This window comes from Pseudophryne corroboree (assembly GCF_028390025.1).
Source record: "Pseudophryne corroboree isolate aPseCor3 chromosome 3 unlocalized genomic scaffold, aPseCor3.hap2 SUPER_3_unloc_11, whole genome shotgun sequence".
Lineage (NCBI taxonomy): Eukaryota > Metazoa > Chordata > Amphibia > Anura > Myobatrachidae > Pseudophryne > Pseudophryne corroboree.
This window is the reverse complement of record NW_026967499.1, coordinates 1,794,841-1,822,171: the sequence shown is the minus strand read 5'-3', so window position 1 is coordinate 1,822,171 and position 27,331 is coordinate 1,794,841. Positions and strand designations below refer to the sequence as shown.

The following is a 27,331-nucleotide window of genomic DNA, read 5'->3' as shown; positions in this document are numbered from 1 at the left end:
GGGCAAGGCCACCTAGCATGCTGACCGCCGCCTCACACCTGATGAAGCAGAAAATGCGATTGCCTCACAATTTCTGCTTCATCGTAGAAGTTAGTGAAGCCTCCTGCTGCCGCATCATAGCTGCACCTTCAGGAGGCCTGCCGCATTCTTCTCAATCATGGTGGCTGCATGTGATGTCACACAGCCACCGTGATCATGCCTGTTTGTCTGCCTCTGCCCTTCGTTCGCGCCACATGGATCAGTCTCCTTCCTGGAAATGGAGCATTGCCCGCCCACCCATGACTGCGTCTGCCTGACAGGCAATCGCATTTTCTGCGGCCCCTCGACAGAAAATGCAGGTGCATGCGCAGGATGAGCCCGCAACTTTTTCCTCAATAATTCCATTTGGATCGCACACTGCAATCCAACCTGAATTAGGCACAGAGTCACCATCTTACAGGCAGCCGGTGAAGGGAGCAGAGAATGGGTGTTATGTGGCAGGAACCGGCTGGTTAGGTAACAGCCTGGCTGCTGCATTCTGTACAAGCTACAAGCAGTGCAATTCTATTGCTGGGAGACCCAGGTAGAGCACATTGCAGTAGTCTATGTGTGATGATACAAGTGCATGTATGACTGTAGGTAGATCTTCTGAGGGAAATAAGTGCTGGAGTCTGGCTATGTTCCTCAGATGAGGATCTGATTGTGGCTGATAACTGATGTCTAAGTGTCACTCCGCCTTCCAGGACACCAATATTCCGCACATGATCAGCATTTTGTAACTCTGAACACACAAGCATAAGTCTGGTTGGTAACAAAGCTGAGCTGTAGCCCTGCCCTTTGTTGGTGAGCTTCTATCAGAAGGACATGTTTCACCAGAACTGAATCACAGCCAACTGGCATCACCCACACCTGGAGCTCAGCTACACAACCATTTAGGATTGGTACTGGGTTACCCGGAGCAAGAGACAGGTCATCTGCATAGCAGTGGTAGATGAGGACATGGCATCTGATTATTTCACCCTGCGGTAGCATGTATATTGCAAAAAGCATAGGAGATAGGATAAGAACCTTGAAGAACAATGCATGGCAATGATAACGATACTCCAGAAGATTAAAATGGCTCCTCACCTGAGTGGTCTATTGTGTGCAACAAGAGCTGATTTATTTCTCAGAGTAAAGAAATGGCCTCTCACCTGTGTGACTTTTGTGATGTCTAACAAGATGTGATTTGTGTGCAAAACATTTCCCACACTCAGTGCAAGAAAATGGCTTCTCACCTGTGTGACTTTGCTGATGTCTAACAAGAGTTGATTTGAGTGCAAAACATTTCTCACACTCAGAACATGGAAATGGCTTCTCACCTGTGTGACTTCTTTGATGTATAACAAGTTCTGATTTCCGTTTAAAACATTTCCCACACTCAGAGCAAGAAATTGGATACTCCCCTGTGTGACTTCTGTTATGTATAACAAGATCTGATTTGTGTGCAAAACATTTCTCACACTCAGAACATGGAAACGGCCTCTCACCTGTGTGACTTCTCATATGTATAATAAGATGTGATTTCCGAGTATAACATTTTGCGCACTCAGAGCAAGAAAAAGGCTTCTCACCTGTGTGACTTCTCTGATGTTTAACAAGATCTGATTTCTGTGCAAACAATTTCCCACACACAGAGCAAGAAATTGGATTCTCCCCTGTGTGACTTCTGTTATGTATAACAAGATCTGATTTCCGTGCAAAACATTTCCCACACTCAGGACATGGAAATGGCTTCTCACCTGTGTGACTTCTCTGATGTTTAACAAGACCTGATTTCTGTGCAAACCATTTCCCACACTCAGGACATGGAAATGGCTTCTGACCTGTGTGACTTTGCTGATGTGTAACAAGGTGTGATTTCCGTGCAAAACATTTTCCACAGTCAGAACATGGAAATGGCCTCTCACCTGTGTGACTTCTCTGATGTCTAGCAAGTTGTGATTTCTGTGCAAAATATTTCCCACACTCAGAACATGGAAATGGTGATGTACCTGTGTGACTTCTCTTATGTGCATCAAGAGTAGTTTTGTATGTAAACCATTTCCCACACTCAGAACAGGAATATGGTTTCTCACCAGTATGTATTCTCTTATGTTTTACAAGACATGATTTGATTGTAAAACATCTCCCACACTCAGAACATGGAAATAGATTCTCACCTGTGTGACTTCGCTGATGTGTAACAAGTTGTGATTTCCAGGTAAAACATTTCCCGCACTCAGAGCAAGAAAATGGCCTCTCACCTGTGTGCCTTCTCTGATGTATAACAAGATGTGATTTGTATGTAAAACATTTCCCACACTCAGAACATGGAAATGGATTCTCACCTGTGTGACTTCGCTGATGTTTAACAAGTTCTGATTTCCAGATAAAACATTTCCCACACTCAGAGCATGGAAATGGCCTATCACCTGTGTGTCTTCTCTGATGTGTAACAAGACCTGATTTCTGTGTAAAACATTTCCCACACTCAGAACATGGAAATGGCCTCTCACCTGCCTTAGCTGGCTGATGGGTAATAAGTTTTGTGTTCTGTGTAAAACATTTGGCATCAACAGAACAGGGAAACACTGTATCTACTCTCAGAGCTGTAACAGATGCACCAATATCAGAGTGATCAGGAGAACATTCTCCAGGATCAGAGGGATCAGCTGATAGAGCTGGATGTATAATTGGGGTAATGGGGTTATCTCCTGGAGAATCCTGTCTACTGTCATTATCTTTTATGTCCCAATCCGGGGATAACATTAGATGTCCTTCTGAGATATTCCTGCTTGTGTGTCCATCTGCTGGAAATAAAATACATTATGGAAATGTGACATTTTCTGTAACAATATTAATCTTGTAAACAATAGGAGAAGATGACTCTCTGGGACATTTAATTGTAAATGTGTGTGTATAATAAAACATAATTTTTAATGAAGGCTTTATAATATTGTGTCTCAGACTATCATTGTGTCCACCCTCCTGAGAACACTCACAATAACAAATGTAATATTATAATAAGACTTAGATATATCTCTACCTCTTGTACTGGTAACTAACCATGAAGTATAAATGGAGATATAGTCACTCGCCAAGTCCTATGTCAGCACCAATGTAAAACAATGGATGGGGAACATATCGTATGAATTGGAGATTCTAGATGAACAATAACGTCAGTCATATGAGCTGATGGATCAGAGAAATGTCTCCTAACGTTACTCCTGGAAGCATTGCTAAGGTAGCATTCCTTTATGTGTGTGTTCATACGCTGGTAAGCCTGTATATGTGTTACTCACCCTTATATAAGGTATATTGCTACAGCAGAGTAGGTGTGGTACAAGGTACTTTACATGCAATACACCATATAATACACTGCAATCATCATCATCTGCTGGGTCATAATCCACTGTTACACCCCCATCATCAGTGTCTTACCTCTATATTCTCACTAGTAATAAGGATGATGTGAGTACAGTAAGTACGATACAGAGAATTACATATCAGAATCTATACAGCTGCCGCCATACTTCTGCTTCTCATACGTGTGCTACTGACAGCAGTGAACATCTGAGTGAGAGAGCAGGGAAGACAGCAGAGTCTGATGAGAAAGAGATTGGGTCTGCCTTTGCAGGGATGTACCACACCCATCACACCTGTTTAAATAATAAATAAGAGGGGCCAGAGTCCATCCAGACATGCTTTCTGGAGCTTTCATTACTACGTGGCTTCATATCTACCCTACCTGATAGCTCGCAGCCGCCACTGGGACCAGACCCCCACTCCTTCTGCCCTAAAGCCGCTCACTCCACTCACTCTGGGCACCGTTCACTGCTGCAGCCTAGTGACGCAGCTGAAGCCACGGGCTGTATTCTGGGGCTAAGTGTGCCCAGTCTTTCCTGCACACTCCGGATAGCTGACTTGGAGGCGCTTTTGCCTCAGGTGGGAGCACTGGCTCTTCCGCTACTGCTGGGGACAGAATGGGCTGCGCAAAGTCACCGGAGCCTGGCAGTGATATTGGAAAGTGAGGTGATGATCACGCACTCTTGCTCCGTTGCCCTTTCTCCGAATTCCACTAGCCGATCTGCTAAGGTATCCGTGTCGCCCCACCTGGGACGTTTGACCTCTGGCCCTTCTAGGTATGAAACATGGCTGCAGCTAGTAGAGAGGGTGGCGCTTGTGGGTTTCACCGGTTCTGTATGAACGTCCACTGGTAGGCCGCCCTCTTCACTGCCAACGCCCTTAGCACTCTCTGCCTCCGCCCGGCGGGACTCCTCCAAGCTCACGAGTGCTGCCCTCGTGATGCTTCTGGACACGTTGAAAGGGATATCCACACCCTTTCTCCTGATACATGATCTTTAGATCGTCCTTGGACATTCCGCTGAAGTCCGCCATCTTGTGCGTTCTCCTGCGCTGCAGTTACTCCTCTCCTGAATAACCCAGCTTCTCTAATCAGGTGACCAAAAAGCCACCTAGGATTATCCCACCGCTATGCCAGCAATTTCTGTGACTGGACGGTTCTGTATGAAAGCCCTCGCCCTGCCTTGCGTCCCGCCCCAGTCACAGAATGGATGTTTAAGTCACACGGGATCTAGCCAATTAGGGGATTCCCACTTACTGTGAGTAACCGCCTACTACTGACACAACCCACAGCGCAGGTGGCGGATACTGCACTGCCACCACCAGACTCCTTGTTGCCATGGAGTCTGGAACCATGGTACTGCTCTGTATGCGTCGACACGCTGTCTAACCACTAGTCGCTGGACTAGGCCTCTGTACGGTAGCTGGCGGGAGGCGGAGCTTGCAGACGCTGAGTGCACCCTGGACAGTCGGAAAACGGAACTATGTTTGGCACAGCGCTGCAGGTCACAACATGAAGCGGTCATCTTGAGGCAGATGTTTATTCAGCCAGTCTTAAAAAAGACTCTTCCGTATTGCTAGGGGCAACAGCAATACAGCAAGATGTTTACAGCAGAGTGAAAATGGTATAATACCTCTGGAGGCTCACAGGCCTCCTCTTTTTATCTAACTCCATTACACATACCACAGGGGGTAAGTCCACCATGCTGTTCTCAACCAATTATTGTTTACCCATGTGATGTGCATGACCTTGGCCACATGCACAGCTAACACTGTCCTCTATGGATGGTGGGGAGTAGTCACTCTCCTTTGACAGTCCCATCCTGGAGGATTGGTATCTGCCCTGGTGACGCTCAGTCTAGGCTGGGGGAAGTTTTCCCATCTAAACTACTTCCAGGAATCTGCCCGGTTACTCAGCTCACCATCTCCAGCCTAAACTTGGGCTCCAGAGATGGGCAGCCTAGGTGATCCCTATGGAGCTCCAGAAAACCACTTGGCTTGTTTTAAAGCTGAGCTGTTCCTCTCTTGCTCCATGATACTTCCATGTGGGAGGCTAGAGAGGAAGGCATTCCATTCTGGGGGAAAAGTACTAGGTGAATCCAACAGCCTGCACAGTAATGGATTCCCCCCTCCTGGGACACACAACCAAGTAAGTGCATTTCACTTTAAATACAACTCAAATACACATTGTTGCTTAAATATAACACTGCAGTGCCTATATATATTTATACACACACACATACATACCGATATAGTTACACACACATACATACAGTGTTCGCAAATACGCGCTATAGCACATATTTTACCCAGATCAGAGGACGGAGACTCACTTTTAAAAAAACGTGTGGGTCCACGAGGACGCGCTCCGCTGCAGCCAATTCCTGGCTCTCAATCGACTGCGCTTCGTGCCTGTAAAGAGGAGGTGGAGCCTTACCACTACCAGTCCTCTGGCGGTGTCTCCCCCTTCTGGTCACATGCAGCCGCGGCTTCACTCGGGTGCCGGGCCGAGAGTGAAGACGGCTCTACGGCTGCTCTACGCTGTGCTGCGGGCGGGAGGTGAGTGCCGGTGACAGCGTAAGTGCTGTGGGGTAGGGTAAGTAGCCTTGGAGCGGGTGGCTGAACTTGGGTGGTGGCTTTCCTTGCATGCCTTGTGTGTCTTCTGGGAGTGTCATGGGCTTGTAGCCGACCTCAGTGGTTGTTTCAGGCATCCACTACAGTAAGTTTCCCTGATATTCCCAGCGCCATTCACAACTAGACCAAGCTAAGGATCTATGAGAATATAACATGAATCTAATGTGCAGGCACTGCTGCTACCTGTGGTGCACCCGCTACTTCTGGGATCATCCTGTCAAGTTGCCTAAAACGTCTGCTTCTGTCAAAAGCATTTATACAAGTGATTTGAGCCCGGGCTACATCATATAAGGCTAGAAATGAGAAAACACACCGGCATCCTAAATCGCAGCACTGCTGACGCCTAACCCTAACCTCACCCCAGCAGTGCCTAAACCTAACCCCCTTACCCACAGCCTAAACCTAACCTACCCCCAGCATGGCCCAAACTTACCCACAGCCTAACCCTAACCTCCCCCCAGCAGTGCCTAAACCTGACCTCCCTTACCCAGTCTAACCCTAACCTCCCCTCGGCAGTGCCAAAACCTAACCCCCTTACCCACAGTCTAACCCTAACCACCCCCTTACCCATAGCCTAATCCTAACCTCCCCCCAGCAGTGCCTAACCACCCCCCTTACCCACAGCCTAACCCTAACCTCCCCCCAGCAGTGCCTAAACCTAACCACACCCCTTACCCACGGCCTAAACCTACCCTCCCCCCAGCAGTGCCTAAACCTAACCCCCCTTACCCACAGCCTAATCCTAACCTCCCCCCAGCAGTGCCTAAACCTAACCCTCCCTTACCCACACCCTAACCCTAACCTCCCCCCAGCAGTGCCTAACCCTAACCCCCCCTTACCCACAGCCTAAACCTAACCTTCCACCAGCAGTGCCTAAACCTAACCACCCCCCCTTACCCACAGCCTAACCCTAACCTCCCCCCAGCAGTGCCTAACCACCCCCCTTACCCACAGCCTAAAATTAACCCCGTTACCCACAGCCTAACGCTAACCTTCACCCAGCAGTGCCTAAACCTAACCCCCCTTAACCACAGCCTAACCCTAACCTCCCCCTAGCAGTGCCTAAACCTAACCCCCCTTACCCACAGCCTAACCCTAACCTCCCCCCAGCAGTGCGTAACCCTAACCCCCCTTACCCACAGTCTAAACCTAACCCCCCTTACCCACAGCCTAACCCTAACCTCCCTTACCCACAGCCTAACCCTAACTTCCCCCAGCAGTGCTTAAACTTAACCCCCCTTACCCACAGCCTAACCTCCCCCCAGCAGTGCCTAAACCTAACCCCTTACCCACAGCCTAACCCTAACCTCCCCCCAGCAGTGCCTAAACCTAACCCCCCTTACCCACTGTCTAACCCTAACCTCCCCGCAGCAGTGCCTAAACCTAACCCCACTTACCCACAGCTTAACCCTAACCTCCCCCCAGCAGTGCCTAACCCTAACCTCCCCCCAGCAGTGCCTAACCACCCCCTTACCCACAGCCTAACCCTAACCCCCCCTTACCCACAACCTAAACCTAACCCCCCCTTACCTACAACCTAAACCTAACCCCCCCCCTTACCCACAGCCTAACTCTAACCTCCCCCCCTTAGCGCCTAACCTTATTCCCCATCTCTGCAGCCTAACCCTAACCTCCCCCACCCCATACCCTAACCCCCCCCCTGGGTGTGCCTAAACCTACCCCCCCTTCCGCACGCTAAACCTGTGGCAGCAGTGCCTACTTACCTTCAGGATCCTGACTGTCAGGATATCGTAGTCGATCTCCTTATCTCCTCGGGATGCCGGCATCGGTATTCTGGCGGCTGTCAGGATTCTGGCGTCGGTATTACGGCTGCCGGGATCCTGAATGCATACCTCCGGTATGATAACAGCCCAGCAGCATTGTCACCCTCTCGCTCCCCCTGTAACACTTTTGTAGCGTCTAAGGCCCTCATTCCGAGTTGATCGCACGCTAGCTATTTTTTGCAGTGCAGCGATCAGATAGTCGCTGCCTATAGGGGAGTGTATATTCACTTTGCAGTGTGCGATCGCTTGTGCGGCGGAGCGTTGCAAAAACATTTTGTGCTGTTTCTAAGCAGCTCTGGACTTACTCAGCCGCTGCGATCATTTCTGTCTTTTTGGAGCCGGAATGGACGTCAGACACCCGCCCTGCAAACGCCTGGACACCCCTGCGTTTTCCCAAACACACCCAGAAAACTGTCAATTGCCACCCACAAACGCCCTCTTCCTGTCAATCACCTTGCGACCGGCATTGCGAATGGATTCTTCGTTAAATCCATCGCTCAGCAACGATTCGCTTTGTACCTGTACGACCCGCCTGAGCATTGGGGTGCATACACATGCGCAGTAGTAATCTGTTCACTGTGCTGCGAAAAACTGCAGCGAGCAATCAACTCGGAATGACCCCTAAATCCAGTCTGGGGCTTCTATTATAGCAGCACCATAAACCCATTACATATATTAAATGTATTATTTACTAATGTGTTTAGAAGCATTTATTGTCCTGTTTTTTTAATCATATAAGTGCTCTACCTGGCGCAATGTGTATAACGCGCTCCGCCTGGCGCAATGTGTATAACGCGCTCTACCTGGCGCAATGTGTATAACGTGCTCTACCTGGTGTAATGTGTATAACGTTTTCTACCTGGTGCACTGTGTATAACGTGCTCTACCTGGTGCAATGTGTATAACGTGCTCTACCTGGTGCAATGTGTATAACGTGCTCTACCTGGCGCAATGTGTATAACGCGCTCTACCTGGCGCAATGTGTATAACGCGCTCTACCTGGCGCAATGTGTATAACTCGCTTTACCTGGCGCAATGTGTATAACGCGCTCTACCTGCTGCAATGTGTATAACGCGCTCTACCTGCTGCAATGTGTATAACGCGCTCTACCTGCTGCAATGTGTATAACGTGCTCTACCTGCTGCAATGTGTATAACGTGCTCTACCTGCTGCAATGTGTATAACGTGCTATACCTGCTGCAATGTGTATAACGTGCTATACCTGCTGCAATGTGTATAACGTGCTATACCTGGCGCAATGTGTAGAACGCGCTCTACCTGGCGCAATGTGTATAACGTGCTCTACCTGGTGCAATGTATATAACGCGCTCTACCTGCTGCAATGTGTATAACGCGCTCTACCTGGTGTAATGTGTATAACGTTTTCTACCTGGTGCACTGTGTATAACGCGCTCTACCTGCTGCAATGTGTATAACGTGCTCTACCTGCTGCAATGTGTATAACGCGCTCTACCTGCTGCAATGTGTATAACGTGCTCTACCTGCTGCAATGTGTATAACATGCTCTACCTGCTGCAATGTGTATAACGCGCTCTACCTGCTGCAATGTGTATAACGCGCTCTACCTGCTGCAATGTGTATAACGCGCTCTACCTGGTGCAATGTGTATAACGCGCTCTACCTGGTGCAATGTGTATAACGTGCTCTACCTGGTGCAATGTGTATAACGCGCTCTACCTGCTGCAATGTGTATAACGTGCTCTACCTGCTGCAATGTGTATAATGTGCTCTACCTGGTGCAATGTGTAGAACGTGCTCTACCTGCTGCAATGTGTATAACGTGCTCTACCTGCTGCAATGTGTATAACGTGCTCTACCTGGTGCAATGTGTATAACGCGCTCTACCTGCTGCAATGTGTATAACGCGCTCTACCTGCTGCAATGTGTATAACGCGCTCTACCTGGTGCAATGTATATAACGCGCTCTACCTGCTGCAATGTGTATAACGTGCTCTACCTGGTGCAATGTGTATAACGTTTTCTACCTGGTGCAATGTGTATAACGCGCTCTACCTGCTGCAATGTGTATAACGCGCTCTACCTGCTGCAATGTGTATAACGTGCTCTACCTGGTGCAATGTGTATAACGTGCTCTACCTGGTGCAATGTGTATAACGTGCTCTACCTGGTGCAATGTGTATGACGTGCTCTACCTGCTGCAATGTGTATAACGTACTTTACCTGGTGCAATGTGTATAATAACGTGCTCTACCTGCTGCAGTGTGTGTAACGTGCTCTACCTGCTGCAGTGTGTGTAACGTGATCTATCTGGTGCAGTGTGTATAACGTGCTCTACCAGGTGCAATGTGTATAACGTGCTCTACCTGCTGCAATGTGTATAACGTGCTCTACCTGCTGCAATGTGTGTAACGTGCTCTACCTGGTGCAGTGTGTATAACGTGCTCTACCTGGTGCAATGTGTATAACGTGCTCTACCTGCTGCAATGTGTATAACGTGCTCTACCTGGTGCAATGTGTATAACGTGCTCTACCTGGTGCAATGTGTATAACGTGCTCTACCTGCTGCAATGTGTATAACGTGCTCTACCTGCTGCAATGTGTATAACGTGCTCTACCTGCTGCAATTTGTATAACGTGCTCTACCTGGTGCAATGTGTATAACGTGCTTTACCTGCTGCAATGTGTATAATGCATTCTACCTGGTGCAATGTGTATAACGTGCTCTACCTGGTGCAATGTGTATAACGTGCTCTTCCTGCTGCAATGTGTATAACGCGCTCTACCTGCTGCAATGTGTATAACGCGCTCTACCTGCTGCAATGTGTATAACGTGCTCTACCTGGTGCAATGCGTAGAACGCGCTCTACCTGGCGCAATGTGTAGAACGCGCTCTACCTGGCGCAAAGTGCTTCCAAGCCTTTTCTTATATTACGTAGGTGTTCACCCATTCTAATCTTTAGAGCCTTACTGGTCCGACCTATATAAAATTTATCACAACTACACCTAATACAATAGATAATATTTACTTGAATGACAAGTAATGAAGTCCTTAATGGATACGTCCTTCGACAATTGGATAGAGATGCCGCTGACCTCCGGAACAAATGTCGGACACTGTTTCACCCAGTAAATTAGAACCTGTCCTTGCGGGTGGGAATGGAGACACTGGAATGGACTTTTTCGGACAGGATTTTCATTACTGGGTATGGGGTTCATAGAAAGTAGTAGGTCTTTGTCTGTCTGGTATTAGGTTTTACACAAGTTTACCAATTGGAGTTCATCAAGTGGGGTATAAATATTCCCACAGCACAACAACCTCCTACACCTTGAAAAAGAGCCTAGAGCTATCGAAACGCGTTGGTGGAGGAAACGGGAGGACACGTGGATCGCTCACTTGCCTGTATGACGGTTCCTGGGGACGCCTGGACCAGTTCATTACATGCCTTTGTCATTTTTATGTTGTCTTACAGTGATATCCAAGTAAACGGAATCGACATACGTAATGATTCATTTATAAAATTGAAGCACTCTGACTTGTATGGTAAAATTGCCTTTTTCCTTGTTGATTGACATGTTGGTGACACTTTATTACCAACAGGACACGGCTGCTAATAGCGCACAGTCTGTTACCACAAATATTTGTTTGTATATCTTCCATAAATAGGTCTTGCATTATTTGGAGGTGTGCTTTGGGTCATTGTCCTGTTGTAGGAGGAAACTGGCTCCAGTCAAGCGCTGTCCACAGGGTATGGCATGACATTGCAAAATGGAGTGATAGCCTTCCTTATTCATAATCCCTTTTACCTTGTACAAATCTCCCACTTTACCAGCACCAAAGCAGCTCCAGACCATCACATTACCTTCACCATGTTTGACAGATGGCGTCAGGCACTCTTCCAGCATCTTTTCACTTGTTCAGAGTCTCACAAATGTTCTTCTGTATGATCCAAACACCTCAAGCTTCAATTCATCTGTCCATAACACTTTTTCTCTTACGTCCTAGAGGATGCTGGGGACTCCGTAAGGACCATGGGATATAGACGAGCTCCACAGGAGACATAGGCACCTAAAAAGAACTTTTAGTATGGGTGTGCACTGGCTCCTCCCTCTATGCCCCTCCTCCAGACCTCAGTTAGATTCTGTGCCCAGAGGAGAATGGGTGCACTGCAGAGAGCTCTCCTGAGTTTTCTGTGGAAAAATAATTTTGTTAGGTTTTTTATTTTCAGGGAGTCCTGTTGGCAACAGGCTCCCTGCATCGTGGGACTGAGGAGAGAGAAGCAGACCTACTTAACTGATAGGCTCTGCTTCTTAGGCTACTGGACACCATTAGCTCCAGACGTAGTCGTAACACAAGTCTCACCCTGGGGTTCGTCCCAGAGCCGAGCCACCGTCCTCCTCACAGATGCCGGAAGATAGAAGCCGGGTGAGTATGAGAAACAAGAAGACATCTCAGGCAGTAGAAGATTTCAGATCTTCATGAGGTAAGGCACGCAGCGGTAAGCTGGGCGCCATTGCTCCCATACACAACACACAGAGGCAGCACTGATGGGTGCAGGGTGGTCGCCCTGGGCAGCAATAATCCTCGTTTTAGGTAATAAAGGGTCTAATTAGGCTGCGGAGGCAGCAAATAGACGATCCCCCGCCATTTTATGAAAATTGAACAGGGACCGAAGTCCACCGCTGGGGGGGGGGCAGAGCTTGATCCCTCAGCACTAACCAGCGCCATTTTCTCCACAGAGCTGCATGACACACACTGGCTCCCCGGACTCTCCCCTGCTGAACGCTTCAGAGGTTGGAAAAAGAAAGGAGGGGCACATTGGTAACGCCGTGAGTGGGAAATTGGATAGTTATAATATAGAAAAGCGCTGTCTGGTTTTTTCCAGTGTCATTTGGGCGCTGGCATACTCTCTCTCTGTTTCTCCTAAGGGCCTGGTTGGGGTTTTGTCCCCTTATAGGTATATCCCTGTGTGTGTGTGTGTGGGGGGGGTCTGTACGTGTGTGTCGACATGTCTGAAGCGGAAGGCTTCTCCAAGGAGGAGGTGGAGCAGATGAGTGGTGTGTCCCCGTCGGTTGTGCCGACTCAGGAATGGATGGACATGTGGCATATGTTGAATGCAAGTGTGGCATCTTTACATAAAAGGCTTGATAAGGCTGAATCAGGGGAGGCATCAGGGGGTCAATCCTCAAATTGGACCGACTCACAGGGCCCGTCAGGGTCTCAAAAGCGTCCCTTAGCACAAATTGTGGACACAACTACCGACACGGACTCTGATGAAGCTAAATTGCACCCTAAGGTGACAGAGCATTCAGTGTATGATTATAGCAATAAGAGATGTGTTGCATATTGCTGATAAACCCTATGTTCCTGACACGAGGGTACACATGTTTAAGGGAAAGAGACAGATTATAAATTTTCCCCCATCTCATAGACTTAATGAGTTTTTTGAAAAAGCTTGGGAGACCGCAGATCCCCAAAAGAATTAATATGGCATACCCCTTCCCTACACAGGACAGGGTACGTTGGGAATCCCCTCCCACTGTGGACAAGGCTTTAAACGCGTCTGTCACAGAAAGTGGCGCTACCGTCTCCAGACACAGCGGCCCTCAAGGATCCTGCGGATTGCAGGCAGGAGACTACTTTAAAGTCTATTTATTCGCATACTGGAGCTGTGCTAAGACCGACTATTGCGTCGGCATGGGTATGTAGCGCAATCTCAGCCTGGACAGATAATCTGACAGCTGACATTGATACCATGGATAGAGATACGGTTTTGTTAATTCTAGCCCATATCAAAGACGCAGTCTTGTATATGAGAGACGCTTAAAGGGACATTGGATTACTGGCTTCCAGAGCCAGCGAGAAGATCCTTATGGACCCGCCAATGGACAGGTGATGCGGATTCGAAAAAGCATATGGAGGTTCTACCCTATAAGGGTGACGTGTTGTTTGGGGATGGGCTGGCGGACCTGGTTTCCACAGCTACCGCAGGTAAATCTAATTTTTTACCGTTTATTCCCCAACAGCAGAAGAAAACACCACTATATCAGATGCAGTCCTTTCGGTCGCAAAAGTCCAGAAGAGGTCGGGGATCCTCCTACCTTGCCAGAGGTAAGGGCAGAGGGAAAAGAACACCTGCTTCGCCAGGTACCCAGGAACAGAAGTCCTCCCCGGCTTCTACAAAACCCACTGCATGACGCTGGGGCTCCCCTGCGGGAGTACGCACCGGTGGGGGCTCGTCTTCGACTGTTCAGCCAGGTCTGGGTCAGGTCAGACGTGAATCCTTGGGCGTTGGAAATAGTTTCCCAAGGCTACAAACTGTAATTCGAAGAGGTGCCCCCGCGCCGATTTTTCAAGTCGGCCTTACCAGCTTCTACCCCAAAACGGAAGGTAGTGTTAGCTGCAATTCAAACGCTGTGTCAACAGTAAGTAATTATCAGGGTTCCCTTGAACCAGCAGGGAAGAGGGTACTACTCAACCCTCTTTGTGGTCCCGAAACCAGATGGTTCAGTCAGACCTATTTTGAATCTAAATCCCTAAACCTGTACATGAAAAGATTCAAATTCAAGATGGAATCGCTCAGGGCGATAATAGCCAACATGGAGGAGGGGGAGTTTATGGTGTCACTGGACATAAAGGATGCTTACCTTCATGTCCCCATATATCCTTCCCATCAGGAGTACCCGAGATTCGCTGTACAGGATTGTCATTACCAATTTCAGATGTTGCCGTTTGGGCTTTCCACGGACCCAAGGATTTTCACCAAGATAATGGCGGAAATTATGGTGGTCCTGCGCAAGCAAGGAGTCACAATTATCCCATACTTGGACGATCTCCTGATAAAGGCGAGATCAAGAGAGAAATTGCTGAGCAATATTATCTAATATCCAATTAAGCTGGTGCGGGACTTCTTTGTTGTCTTTTCATCCTCTGTCCAACGTCTGTGTTCTTTTGCCCATATTAATCTTTTCCTTTTATTGGCGTTTTCTTTGCCACTCTGCCTAGAAGGCCAGCATCCCGGAGTCGCCTCTTCACTGTAAACATTGACAATGGCGTTTTGTGGGTACCATTTAATGAAGCTGCCAGTTGAGGACCTGTGAGCTGTCTATGTATCAAACTAGAGACTCTAATGTACTTGTCTTCTTGCTCAGTTGTGCACCGGGGCCTCCCACTTCTCTTTCTACTCTGGTTAGAGCCTGTTTGTGCTGTTCCCTGAAGGGAGTAGTACACACCGTTGTAGGAAATGTTCAGTTTCTCAGCAAGTTCTCGCATGGAATAGCCTTCATTTCTAAGAACAAGAAAAGACTGTCGAGTTTCACATGAAAGTTCTCTTTTTTTTGCCACTTTGAGAGTATAATCAAACCCACAAATGTGATGCTCCAGACACTCCACTAACTCAAAGATAGCCCAGTGTTATAGCTTCTCTAACGAGCAAACCCATTTTCAGCTGTGCTAACATAACTGCACAAGGGTTTTCTAATCATCCATTAGTCTTCTACCGCGATTAGCAAACACAATGTACCATTAGAACACTGGAGTGATGGTTGCTGGAAATGGGCCTCTATACACCTATGTAGATATTCCATTAAAAACCATACGTTTGCAGCTAGTACAGTCATTTACCATATCAACAATGTATAGTGTGTATTTCTGATTCATTTAATGTTATCTTCATTGAAAAAAACAGTGCTTTTCCTTAAAAAATAAATGTCTAAGTGACCCCAAACTTTTGAACGGTAGTGTATGATCTGGGGCATCTGAAGATGTGAACCGGACCACTAGCTCAGGAGATCCAATTGAAATGTTCTGGCATGGAACCTTCCGTACTGGATACCCTTGTATGAGGCTAACATCTTTCCCAACAATCTTATGCAAAGATGGATGGAGATCTGATTCGGTTGTAGAACCGCTCTGGCCACATCCTGGAGCGTCCTTGCCTTGTCTTCTGGGAGGAACACTTTCTGAGCCACTGTATCCAGAAACATTCCCAGGAACAGGAGCCACTGAGTAGGCTCCTGTTCCTGGGAATGTTTCTCAGAAGTAGGGACTTCTGTAAATTGAGGATCCACCCATGATGTGACAGAAGCTGAATAGTGCGGCCTATATTGAGCAATAGAAGCTCCCTGGATCTCACTTTTATCAAGAGCTCGTCTAGGTAAGGGACAATATTGATCCCCTGGACTCGGAGCTGGAACATCATCTCCGCCGTCACCTTTGTGAAGACCGTTGGAGCTGTGGCCAGGCCGAAGGGTAGCGCCTGGAACGGGTAGTGATCATTCAAGCAGGGCAAACCGTAGGTAAGCCTGGTGATGCAGCCAAATCGAGATATGGAGATAAGCATCCTTTATATCAAACAAAACCATGAACTCTTGTTCTTCCAGACCCGCAATCATTGCTCACAAGGATTCCATTGTGAACTTGAAAACCTTTAGTTAGGCCTACTTTAGTTCCAGCGGCGGGGAGCTGCTTTCAGTGGGTCCTTGGGCGCGTGTGCGGCTTCCGGAGGTCGGGGGCCGGGTGTTGCGGCGGGTAGTTGCTGCAGCAGAGCCCTCTGGCGGTGACTGTCTCAGGAAGGCAAGGCCGGAGCTGGGTTAGCTAAAGTGCTGCAGCTGAGAATATCCCCAGTGCTGGGGGTGGCCATGTTGGAGACCTGAGATTTGCCAATGAAATCCACACTCTGTATCCAGCCAATCCAGTGTAGTCTTCTCTTATAAAGGGGGGCTGGCTCAGGGAGAGTGCCAGTGTTTAAAGTTACTTTCCTGTGAAAGGTGCTCCAGCTCTGTGCTCCCAGGCTGCTCCTGGTTCCCCGGTTCCGGTTGCTATCATCTGTCCATGACCCATCACTGCTGCAGTCCTGTTGTTTAACCCGTCGCCACTCATGGAGGCTCTCACGGGGGTCCCGGTCGTTAAGGGGCTTCGGGTGCTAAACAGTGGTTCCTGCGAGCGTCTTGCAAGCTCAAGCCACAGTCTTCACTTCTTCCAGATCGGAGTTCTGTCTCACTTTCCAAGCCCAAGCCACAGTCTTCATTTCTTCAAAGTCAGAGTTTCTCAGCCTCGTCTACCAGTCACAAGCCAGTCTTTCAGTACTTCAAAAACCCAGTCTCCTTCAGCCTTGTGTACCAACCACAAACCACAGTCTTTCAGTTCCTCAACAACGGTGATCTTCAGCTCCATTCCTCACCTCATTTAATCACAGACTTCAGTTCATTATTCCGTGTCTTTCAATTCCTCAAGTATCGGTGTACAGTTGTTTTTTCATTAAAAACAGTTATCCATCTACAGAGTTCTCATTCTTTTTACGCCCTCCAGCCAACTCTAACACCCACTAGGCCTCCACCTCATGAGGAAGAACTACATTCAACCTACTCGTCTACTTCCTACACAGTCAGCTGTCCTCCCAGCCCAAGGTCGATTGTCGGAACCCCAATCTCCGCCGAGCATGACAACGCAGTCAAGATCCCCTCAGGGTTGGGGGGGCACCATCATGCTGAGGCCCTAGTGGAAGCTGAACTGGTGCTTTGTTACCGAGAACCTGTGGCGGCCGGTCTTGTCTCTGGTGCCTCTCGCCGCGTTTGAGGTGCCTCCGGCTCGTGATCTGAACCTGGTAGTCAGGAAGAATTTGGTAGACCTCCTTGGGTAGGAACGCCTAGCCAGCTGGGCCCCAGAGGGGAGAAACGTGGATTTACTCGCAGTAACCTTTGAAATTCATGTATCCAACTCACCCTCAAATAGCCACTCCCCTGAGAAAGGAAGATACTCCACACTCTGCACTTGGAATCTGCGTCCGCTATCCACTGACGCAGCCACAAAGTTCTGCGCGCCGACACTGCCATGGCAGTAGTCCTAGCGTTAATAGCGCCTATCCCCTTGAGAGAGTCACGCAGGAGGCGTGCAGTGTCCTGAATGTGCTTTATAAGAGTCACCAGGGACGTATCTCCCACAAGGCTTTCTTGAACTTGACTCACCCATGTATGAATGGCATGTGTCATCCGGCAACCCGCTATCACAGGTCTTTGTGATACACCAGCCGCTGTGTAAAAAGACTTTAAATGTAGTCTCTATTTTCCTATCCCCAGGGTCCTTTAATGCAGAGGAGCCAGGGACTGGTAATGGCACTTTCTTTGATAGGCGAGAGACTGATACGTCTGCTGCCGGGGGCTCTTCCCAGTGTTTCCTGCCTTCTGGAGTAAATGGGAAAGTGTGCAGAAACCGATTTGTCACCTGGCATTTTTTATCAGGATTTTTCCAGGTTAACTTAAACAGGTCATCTAGTTCCTTAGAATGAGGGAAAGTTACACTAATTTATTTTTCTGTGCAAATAAAAACGACTGCGGCACTGCAGCGTCTTCCAAAGGGACTTTTATCACATCCCTGATAGCAAGTATAAGGGGCTCAATACCCTGTGCAGAAGGTGAATCCTCTGTAATAGGATCCCATTCCTCCCCCTCCTCATGCACCTCATCCTCAGATTCTGAGAGTAAATCAGGCAGCCCACAATTATGTTGCCCTGAACTAGGGAGGGGGGGGGGGGGGCCTGTTTATCATCTGCCCTTGCAGCTAGGACTGCTACAGCCTGCTGCAGTTATTGTGTCTTTTGATTATTAGCAGTGAGCTGGGATGACATGTCCGCCATCATGATTTTTATGGCACTGAGCCAGGATGGCTCCTGACCCTCCTCACTAACTTGGGAGGACTGGCTGCATTGTTCACGAGAGGGAACCAGCCGCAGAGGGAGAGAATCTGGTGTGACATACACTGCATAATTAGTGTTTTACCATGTTTACAGTAGACAAACACACACACACACACACACACACACACACACACACACACACACACACACGTATATTGAATAGCAAGCCTGCCCAGACTGGTATGTGAGGAAAGACAGAGAGAGAGGAACAGCACACCCAAAAAGCCTGTCAGACTCCGTGAGACAGCAGGCTGTCTGTATCACAGTATAACACCAGAGTCTTGTCCTTTTCAGGACACTATAGTGTGTATAATAGCGGCTCTCCCCCTTATTTACACCCCTGTACCAGTTTCCTGTGTATCCTGAGTGTCTGGAGGGACTGTGTGTCCTTGCTGCTGCAGCTGTAAGCAGAGGAAAGTGCCAAAACGCCACTGGTCCCGCTCTGAGGAAGCTCCGCCCCCTGTAATGGCGCTGGAGCTCTACAGATATTTATACTGGCAAATGTCTCCTAACAGGTGTAAAATGTAACATGAATGCCTGTTTCCACCACCGCTGGCCAGTGTACACAGGGGGGCTATAGCGGATCCCTCCGTAAAGCGTCTGTATGCCGACCCTGTAATCGCGCCGCACCAAGAGCCGGGGGATCCCCTGGTTTGTACTCACCACTCTTCTTCCCTCCCGGCATTGTTAGGGGTGTGCGGCGTGCTGCGTTTGGTAAGGTGCAATGCCCTGCGGTACCAACAACCTCTCAGGACGGTGGTCCTGCAGCGGGGAAGCGGCTCTGACGCCTGAAGAGACCGGTAACCCCCCCCCCCCCCCCCCCAACTCCCTCAGTGCAGGTATACTGTTTCCCAAACAGCATACTGACAATAACGTTTAAAATAAACTAAAGAAAAACTTCTGGAGCTCCAGAGCGGCATCCTCTCCTGGGGCACATAGTTATAAACTGGATGTAGGAGGGGGCATAGAGGGGAGGAGCCAGCACACCCAATGGAAGAACTTTAAAGTGCACCGGCTCCTTTGGACCCATCTATACCCCATTGCAATAAGTCCCCAATATCCCTTGTGGATGTTAGAGAAAAAATAAATAAAGAGGAGTATAATAGGGGCTGATGGCACCTGATGTATGAGATACACCAGAGAGTGTGGGGAGGAGACTGGTCAGATCTCTGGGCTGGTAACACACAGTGACATGATGTGAGGGGGAGAGCAGGAGTATAATAGAGGCTGATGGCTCCTGATGTATGAGATACACCAGAGAGTGTGGGGAGGAGACTGGTCAGATCTCTGTGCTGGTAACACACAGTGACATGATGTGAGGGGAGAGCAGGAGTATAATAGGGGCTGATGTCTCCTGATGTATGAGATACACCAGAGAGTGTTGGGAGGAGACTGGTCAGATCTCTGGGCTGGTAACACAGTGACATTATGTGAGTGGGGAGCAGGAGTATAATAGGGGCTGATGGCTCCTGACTCCCCCACTGGGAAAATACATATTCCTCATTAGTCTGTACTGACAGAGGAGGGTGTAGGATAAGAGATTCCTGTAATCACTGAGTAAGGAGAATGTGTGTTTATTACTCACCTGTGGTGATATCTGTAGGGATCTCCTCCTCCTTACACTGCTGATCTCCCCTCACATACGTCTCTTCTTCTTCCTCTGTATCTTCTACCTTTATAACAGTTAGATACATCTCTTCTTCATCTGTATCTTCTGCCTTTATAACAGTTAGATACTTCTCTTCTTCTCCCTCTATATTTTCTGTTTTAATATCAGACAGACGTTCTACCTAAAAAAAAAAAAAAAAAAGCAAAAACCCGAGATTTTACTGTTAAATCTTTCTGCGAGGTACACTGGGTTCCACAGGGAATAACATTGGGGTGTAAAGTATGATCTTGATCCGAGCAACCAGCAGGCTAAAAGCTTTGACTGTTCCCAGAATGCATAGTGCTGCCTCCTCTATAACCCCGCCTCCATGCAGAGGAGTTCAGTTTTTGTTAACCAGTCCAATGCAGTAGCAGGTAAGAGAGACGACAATCATTAGTAGCCACATACACCACATTCTCACGACAGGAGAAGGTGTCAGCGGCTAATGCCATACCAACCAAAAGAAGCCAAGTGCGTCAGGGTGGGCGCCCTGTGGAACCCAGTGTACCTCGCAGAAAGAGACTTAACAACTGTAAGTTCTTACCATAAATCTTGTTTTCGGCTGCGGGATACACTGGGTTCCACAGGGAACAACATCGGGGATGTCCTAAAGCAGTTCCTCATGGGAGGGGATGCACTGTAGCGGGCACAAGAACCCGTCGTCCAAAGGAAGCATCCTGGGAGGCGGAAGTATCGAAGGCATAGAACCTTATGAACGTGTTCACTGAGGACCAAGTAGCCACCTTGCACAATTGTTCAAGGGTCGCACCACGGCGGGCCGCCCCAAGAAGGTCCAACAGACAGAGTAGAATGGGCATTGATAGTCGCAGGAGCTGGACGACCAGCCTGTACATAAGCATGCGCAATCACCATTCTAATCCATCTGGCCAAGGTCCGCTTGTGAGCAGGACAGCCACATTTGTGAAAACCAAACAGTACAAAGAGAGAATCAGACTTCCGAATGGAGGCAGTTCTCTTCACATAGATACGTACCAAATTCAAAGACCGCTCTTTGGAAGACAATTTAGGAGAGGCAAAGGCCGGAACCACAATCTCATGATTAAGTTGGAAAGAAGAAACCACCTTAGGTAGGTACCCGGGACGTGTTCTATGAACCGCCCGCTCACGGTGAAAAATCAGATATGGAGACCTACAAGACAAGGCACCCAAATCCGACACCCATCTAGCAGAGGCAATAGCCAGCAAAAAACAGAGACCCTTGTAATGCCTCCAGAACCACCGACAAGTCCCAAGAAGCCACAGGCGGGACGTAAGGAGGTTGAATCTGCAACACACCCTGAGTGAATGTATGACCAGGTAGAGTCGCAATTTTCCTCTGCAACCAAACCGACAAGGCAGAAATATGAACCTTGATGGAGGCCAGACGAAGGCCTAAGTCCAGGCCCTGTTGTAGAAAGGCCAAAAGTTTGGCCGTACTAAATTGGTAAGCATCATGATTGTTAGTGGTGCACCAAGCAAAGTAATTCCAGACCCTATGATAAACCAGAGCAGAAACCGGTTTCGAGGCCTTCAACATGGTTTGAATGATCGCCTCAGAAAATCCTTTAGCCCTCAGAATGGAAGCTCCAAGAGCCACGCAGTCAAAGCTAACTGGGCCAAATCATGATATACACAGGGGCCCTGAACGAGGAGATCTGGGCGCTGCGGAAGTAGAAGGGGACGCTCTATCAATAGACCCTGAAGGTCTGAGAACCAATGCCGTCTGGGCCACGCTGGAGCGATCAGAAGTAGGATTCCTCCTTCTTGCTTGAACTTCCTTATTACTCTGGGCAGGAGTGACCACGGAGGGAACACGTATGGCAGCTGAAAGTTCCATGGAACTGCCAATGTGTCCACGAACGCTGCTTGAGGATCCCTTGTCCCGAAGACCGGAAAATTGTGATTGTGTCAAGACGCCATCAGGTCCACATCTGGGAGGCCCTATTTTTCCACGAGGAGTTGAAATACTTCTGGATGGAGGCTCCACTCTCCGGCGTGTACATCTTGACGACTGAGGAAGTCTGCTTCCCAGTTTAGGACCCCCTGAATGAACACTATAGCTGGCAGATGGCGTTCCGCCCACTGAAGAATCATTGATACTTCCCTCATTGCCATGCGGCTTCGAGTGCCACCTTGACTATTTATGTACACCACCGTGGTGGCGTTGTCCGACTGTACTTGAACAGGTCTGTTCTGTATCAATTGCTGGGCCAAGTTCAGTGCATTGAACACCACACCGCCTGCAGTTCCAGAATGTTTATCGGGAGGAGAGACTCCTCCTTGGTTCACCGACCCTGAAGGAACTGATGCTCCAAAATCACGCCCCAACCTCTCAGACTGACATTCATCGTCAGAAGGACCCAGTTGGAGATCCAGAAGGGACGACCCCTGCTCGGGACGACCCCTGCTCAATCGTTGGTCCTGTAGCCACCAGCTTAGTGACAGACGGACCTCTGGAGACAAGGAGATCATATGAGACCTGATCCGGTGAGGCAGGCCATCCCACTTGGCAAGTATCAATTTCTGCAGAGTGCGGAAATGGAATTGAGCGTACTCCACCATGTCGAACGCAGACACCATGAGACCTAGCACTTGCATAGCCGAATGTATCGACACTTGCGGATGAGATAGAATGCATTGAATCCTGTCCTGAAGCTTCAGGACATTCTCCTGAGACAAGAACAACCGCTGGTTGTGAGTGTCCATCAACGCCCCCAGGTGCACCATGCTCTGAGCAGGGACCAGGGAAGATTTCTTCCAGTTGATGAGCCACCCGTGGGCTTGCAGAAACTGGAGCGTCATATCTATGTGGCGTAGGAGAATTTCTGCGGAATTCGCCAGGATCAACAAGTTGTCCAGATACAGTAGGATCCTGACCCCTTGACGGCGGAGTACAGCCGTCATTAGCGCCATGACCTTGGTGAAGACTCGCGGGGCCGTGGTCAAACCAAAAGGTAACGCCCGAAATTGGTAATGGAGGTTGCCAACAGCAAAACCTCAGGTACTGCTGATGCGACATTGCGATACGAATATGCAGGTAAGCATCCTGTATGTCCAGGGAGACCATATAATCCTCGGGCTCCAAGGCCAGAACAATAGAGCGGAGAGCTTCCATACGAAACTTGGAGAATCTCACATATTTGTTCAAGGACTTGATGTAGAGAATGGGCAGAGAGGACCCATTCGGTTTCGGGACTAGGAACAGCAGTGAATAGTACCTCTTGCCTCTCTGAACCAGAGCCACCTGTCCAGGAGGGACTGTACCACCGAAAGAAGAGTTTTTGCCTTCACCTGATCCGAAGGGACGTCTGTCAGGCAAAATAGACGAGGGGGACGACTTTTGAAGGATACGGCGTAACCTCGAGTGACGACTTCCTGTATCAAGGCATCGGAAGTGGTCTTCAACCATTCCTGGGTAAACCCTAGAAGTCGGCCCCCCACTGGGATCCCCCAGAGGGAGGCCCTCCCCGCCATGCAGCAGGCCGACGGGCAGCCCAAGCCCATTAAGGTTTGGGCTTAGTGGGTTTGGAAGTGCGAACCTGTTTCGGGTACGCCTGACTTTTTGCTTTCCCTGAAGGATGAAAGGAAGTACTCTTAGCCTTCGGTACCAAAGGAGCAGTACTAGGTAGACACGCTGTTTTAGCAGAAGCTAAGTCAGCCACTATCTTGTTGAGGTCTTCTCCAAAAAGAATGTCTCCCTTAAAAAGGGAGCACATCCAGAGTTTTCTTAGACTCCAGATCCACAGACCAGGATCGTAATCAAAGAATTCGGCGAGCCAAAATGGACGCAGTAGAAGCCCTGGCCGCCAGAATACCGGCATCAGAAGCCGCCCCCTTAATGTAATGAGAAGCTGTGACAATATACGATAGACATTGTCTAGCACTATCAGAAAAGTTGGAAGGCAGCTCCGCTTCCACCTACTGAGCCCACGCTTCAATAGCCTCTCCAGCCCATGTCGCTGCAAGAGTGGGCCGACACACAGCTCCTGCTAGGGTGTAAATTGCCTTTAAACAACCCTCCACACGCTTATCCGTCGGTTCTTTCAGAGACGTTACGGTAGTTACAGGCAGAGCCGAGGATACCACCAGCCGCACCACCTGTGAATCGACTGGTGGTGGTGTTTCCCAATTCTTACTTAGCTACGCAGCGAGGAGATAGCGAGCCAGCATCTTCTTGTGGGGGCGTGAGTTTATTTCCTGGATTTCCCCAGGATTCCTGAGGTATGTCAACTAAATGGGCAGAATGAGGTAAAACTTGTTTAACGACTTTCTGACGTTTAAATCTGTCCGGTCTCTTAGGGGCAGCGTCAGGCTCTGGGTCATCAGTAATTTGAAGAATTAGCCCGATAGCCTCCAATAAGTCAGGAACATCCACCTGTGTGACAGATTCCCCATCAGAATTATCTGGATCAGTGTGTCGGGTCAGTATAGACGCCATCCTCATCACACGAGGTGTCTGGGACGTGGGTGGATTGTGAGGAAGTAATGGCCCGCTTAGGGGACCCCTTGGTCTTAGGCGGGCGAGGATTAGATTTCTGTTTAGTCAGTGATTGGTTCAATTGCTATAACTGAGTGGACAGGTGATCTGCCCACGGCGGATTAACCGCAGGGACCATAAGCGGTTGTACCAGCACATGAGGTCCCATAGGTGGCGTAAATTTAGTTACCAGTGTACTTAACGTGGAAAAAGTAGCCCAAGGTGGGTCATTTTGAACCCCCGTTGCTACGGTCCCACTGGGGGGTAAGGAACCCCCAGAACCTGAACCCCCTGCTGCTATGTTTTCCTCTAACGTGTCTGCAGTGTCACCACCACACACTGTAGGATCAGCCCCAGCACCATTGCCCTCTGTAGCTGACATATCTGAAAGCTCAATGCAAGGCAACACAGTACAATAACAGCAGCTCAATACCGGACAAGAACCCCCTGTGCAGTGTATCAGCACAACCAGGGGATTCAAGAGGTATATGGTGAATAAAAATCACACAGAAAAAATAAGATTTTAAACCTACTGGTAAATCTTTTTCTCCTAGCCCGTAGAGGATGCTGGGGACTTCGTAAGGACCATGGGGTATAGACGGGCTCTGCAGGAGATATGGGCACTATAAAGAACTTTTAGTATGGGTGTGCACTGGCTCCTCCCTCTATGCCCCTCCTCCAGACATCAGTTAGAGAAACTGTGCCCAGAGGAGATGGACAATACGAGGAAAGGATTTTGTAAATCTAAGGGCAAGATTCATACCAGCCCACACCAACCACATCGTATAACCTGAAATACACGTAACCAGTTAACAGTATGAACGAAAAACAGTATCAGTCAAAGACCGATGTCAACTGTAACATAACCCTTATGTAAGCAAGTCTTGCAGATTTAGTCCGCACTGGGACAGGCGCCCAGCATCCTCTACGGACTAGGAGAAAAAGATTTACTGGTAGGTTTAAAATCTTATTTTCTCTTACGTCCTAAAGGATGCTGGGACTCCGTAAGGACCATGGGGATTATACCAAAGCTCCAAACCGGGCGGGAGAGTGCGGATGACTCTGCAGCACGATTGAGCAAACGTGAGGTCCTCATCAGCCAGGGTATCAAACGTGTTTGAACCCGACCAAGTAGCTGCTCGGCACAACTGTAATGCCGAGACGCCTCGGGAAGCCGCCCAAGAAGAGCCCACCTTTCTAGTGGAATGGGCCTTTACCGAATTTGGTACCGGCAAACCAGCCGTAGAATGAGCCTGCTGGATCGTGTTACAGATCCAGCGAGCAATAGTCTGTTTAGAAGCAGGCGTGCCAATCTTGTTGGCTGCATACAGGACAAACAGAGCCTCTGTTTTCCTAACCCTAGCCGTCCTGGCTACGTAAATTTTCAAGGCCCGGACCACATCCAGGATTTTAGAGTCCTCCAAGTCACCACAATAGGTAGGTTCAAATGAAAAGAAGAGACCACCTTAGGCAGAAATTGAGAACGAGTCCTCAACTCTGCTCTATCCACATGAAAAATCAAGTAGGGGCTCTTGTGAGACAAGGCCGCTAACTCCGAAACCCGCCGTGCAGATGCCAAGGCTAATATAACCACATTCCAGGTGAGGAATTTTAATTCCACCGTTTGAAGAGGTTCAAAGCAGTGTGATTTAAGGAACTGTGACACCACGTTAAGGTCCCATGGTGCCACTGTTGGCACAAAAGGAGGCTGGATGTGCAGCACTCCCTTAACGAAAGTTTGGACTTCTGGGAGAGAAGCCAATTCCTTTTGAAAAAATAGATAGGGCCGAAATTTGTACCTTAATGGAGCCTAATTTTAGGCCTGTCAAAGTCAGAAAAATATCTCAATGCACACTGCCATATTTGCACCTCACTCAGGTCCGGGCTGCGCATGCGTACGCTCTCCCGTGAAGGCGCATACCCGCAATAGCGTGCACCCGCAGGCACGCAGTATGCGTATTTACGGTAGAGTTTATGTAATCATAGCGTGCGACTCATTCGTTACATATTTTCAGTATAAATGTAGTTTATAGATCATGGTCCCTTTGATAGATTCTGAAAGTTTGGTTAACATAGCATGTTCCTGAGCGGAGGAATCCCTCTTTGTATTGTACGAAGGGTCTAACAGGATTCATACAATGGTGTTTGGTACCCATCGGAAGAGTATTTAAATAGCAATATTCCGGTGTTGGTTTGGAGCGGATTAATCGCTCGTGCGAATAGTTATGGACATAACAAGTTATGTCCATTTTCTATTTGTTCTTGTTTAATCATGCGGCGGGAAATCTAGTATCCCACCCACCTGAACAGTTGGAAACAGTCACAGCCCACCTGTATGAATCAACCTATGACCTTTTGTTATGGTACGGAGCCGAATTCCTGTGTCCAATGAACAATGGGATTGTAGGGACCATTGGATTGCATTGTGTGTGGGGCATAAATAGACAGGCCGATCATATCCAGCTTCACTCTCTCTTCAAACGGTTCTCATTGCTGATAATCGGGAGCTGGATATCGAGGCGCATGCGATCGTTACCCGTTGGGCGTAAGTGTTTCTCCGCAATTGTATTTGTCTCCTTGTGATATTGAGCCAATCTCTTTCTCTCTCTCTCTCCTCTCTCGTAATTTTCCCTTGATTAGTATTGTGTTGTATTGTATTTCTTGTATAGTTATATGGTTAGTTGGTTTATGTTATACTGTAGAGTATCATTTGTACTGTGATTCCTTTTTACAAGTATATTAGTTATAATA

The 27,331-nt window shown here is 48.5% G+C and overlaps 1 protein-coding gene across 1 annotated transcript in view; it reads right to left on the bottom strand.

The window, feature by feature from the left end:
* Positions 1-566: 566 nt before the first annotated feature.
* Positions 567-27,331, bottom strand: part of LOC134983269 (uncharacterized) — a 402,217-nt gene continuing 375,452 nt past the window's right edge. The window contains exons 14-16 of the mRNA XM_063948992.1: positions 20,041-20,245; positions 18,447-18,502; positions 567-2,652 (exon numbers count right to left, since the gene is read on the bottom strand). Coding sequence (XP_063805062.1) covers positions 1,141-2,652; positions 18,447-18,502; positions 20,041-20,245 — 1,773 coding nt within the window. The 3' untranslated portion in view covers positions 567-1,140. The remainder of the gene's footprint in view (positions 2,653-18,446; positions 18,503-20,040; positions 20,246-27,331) is intronic.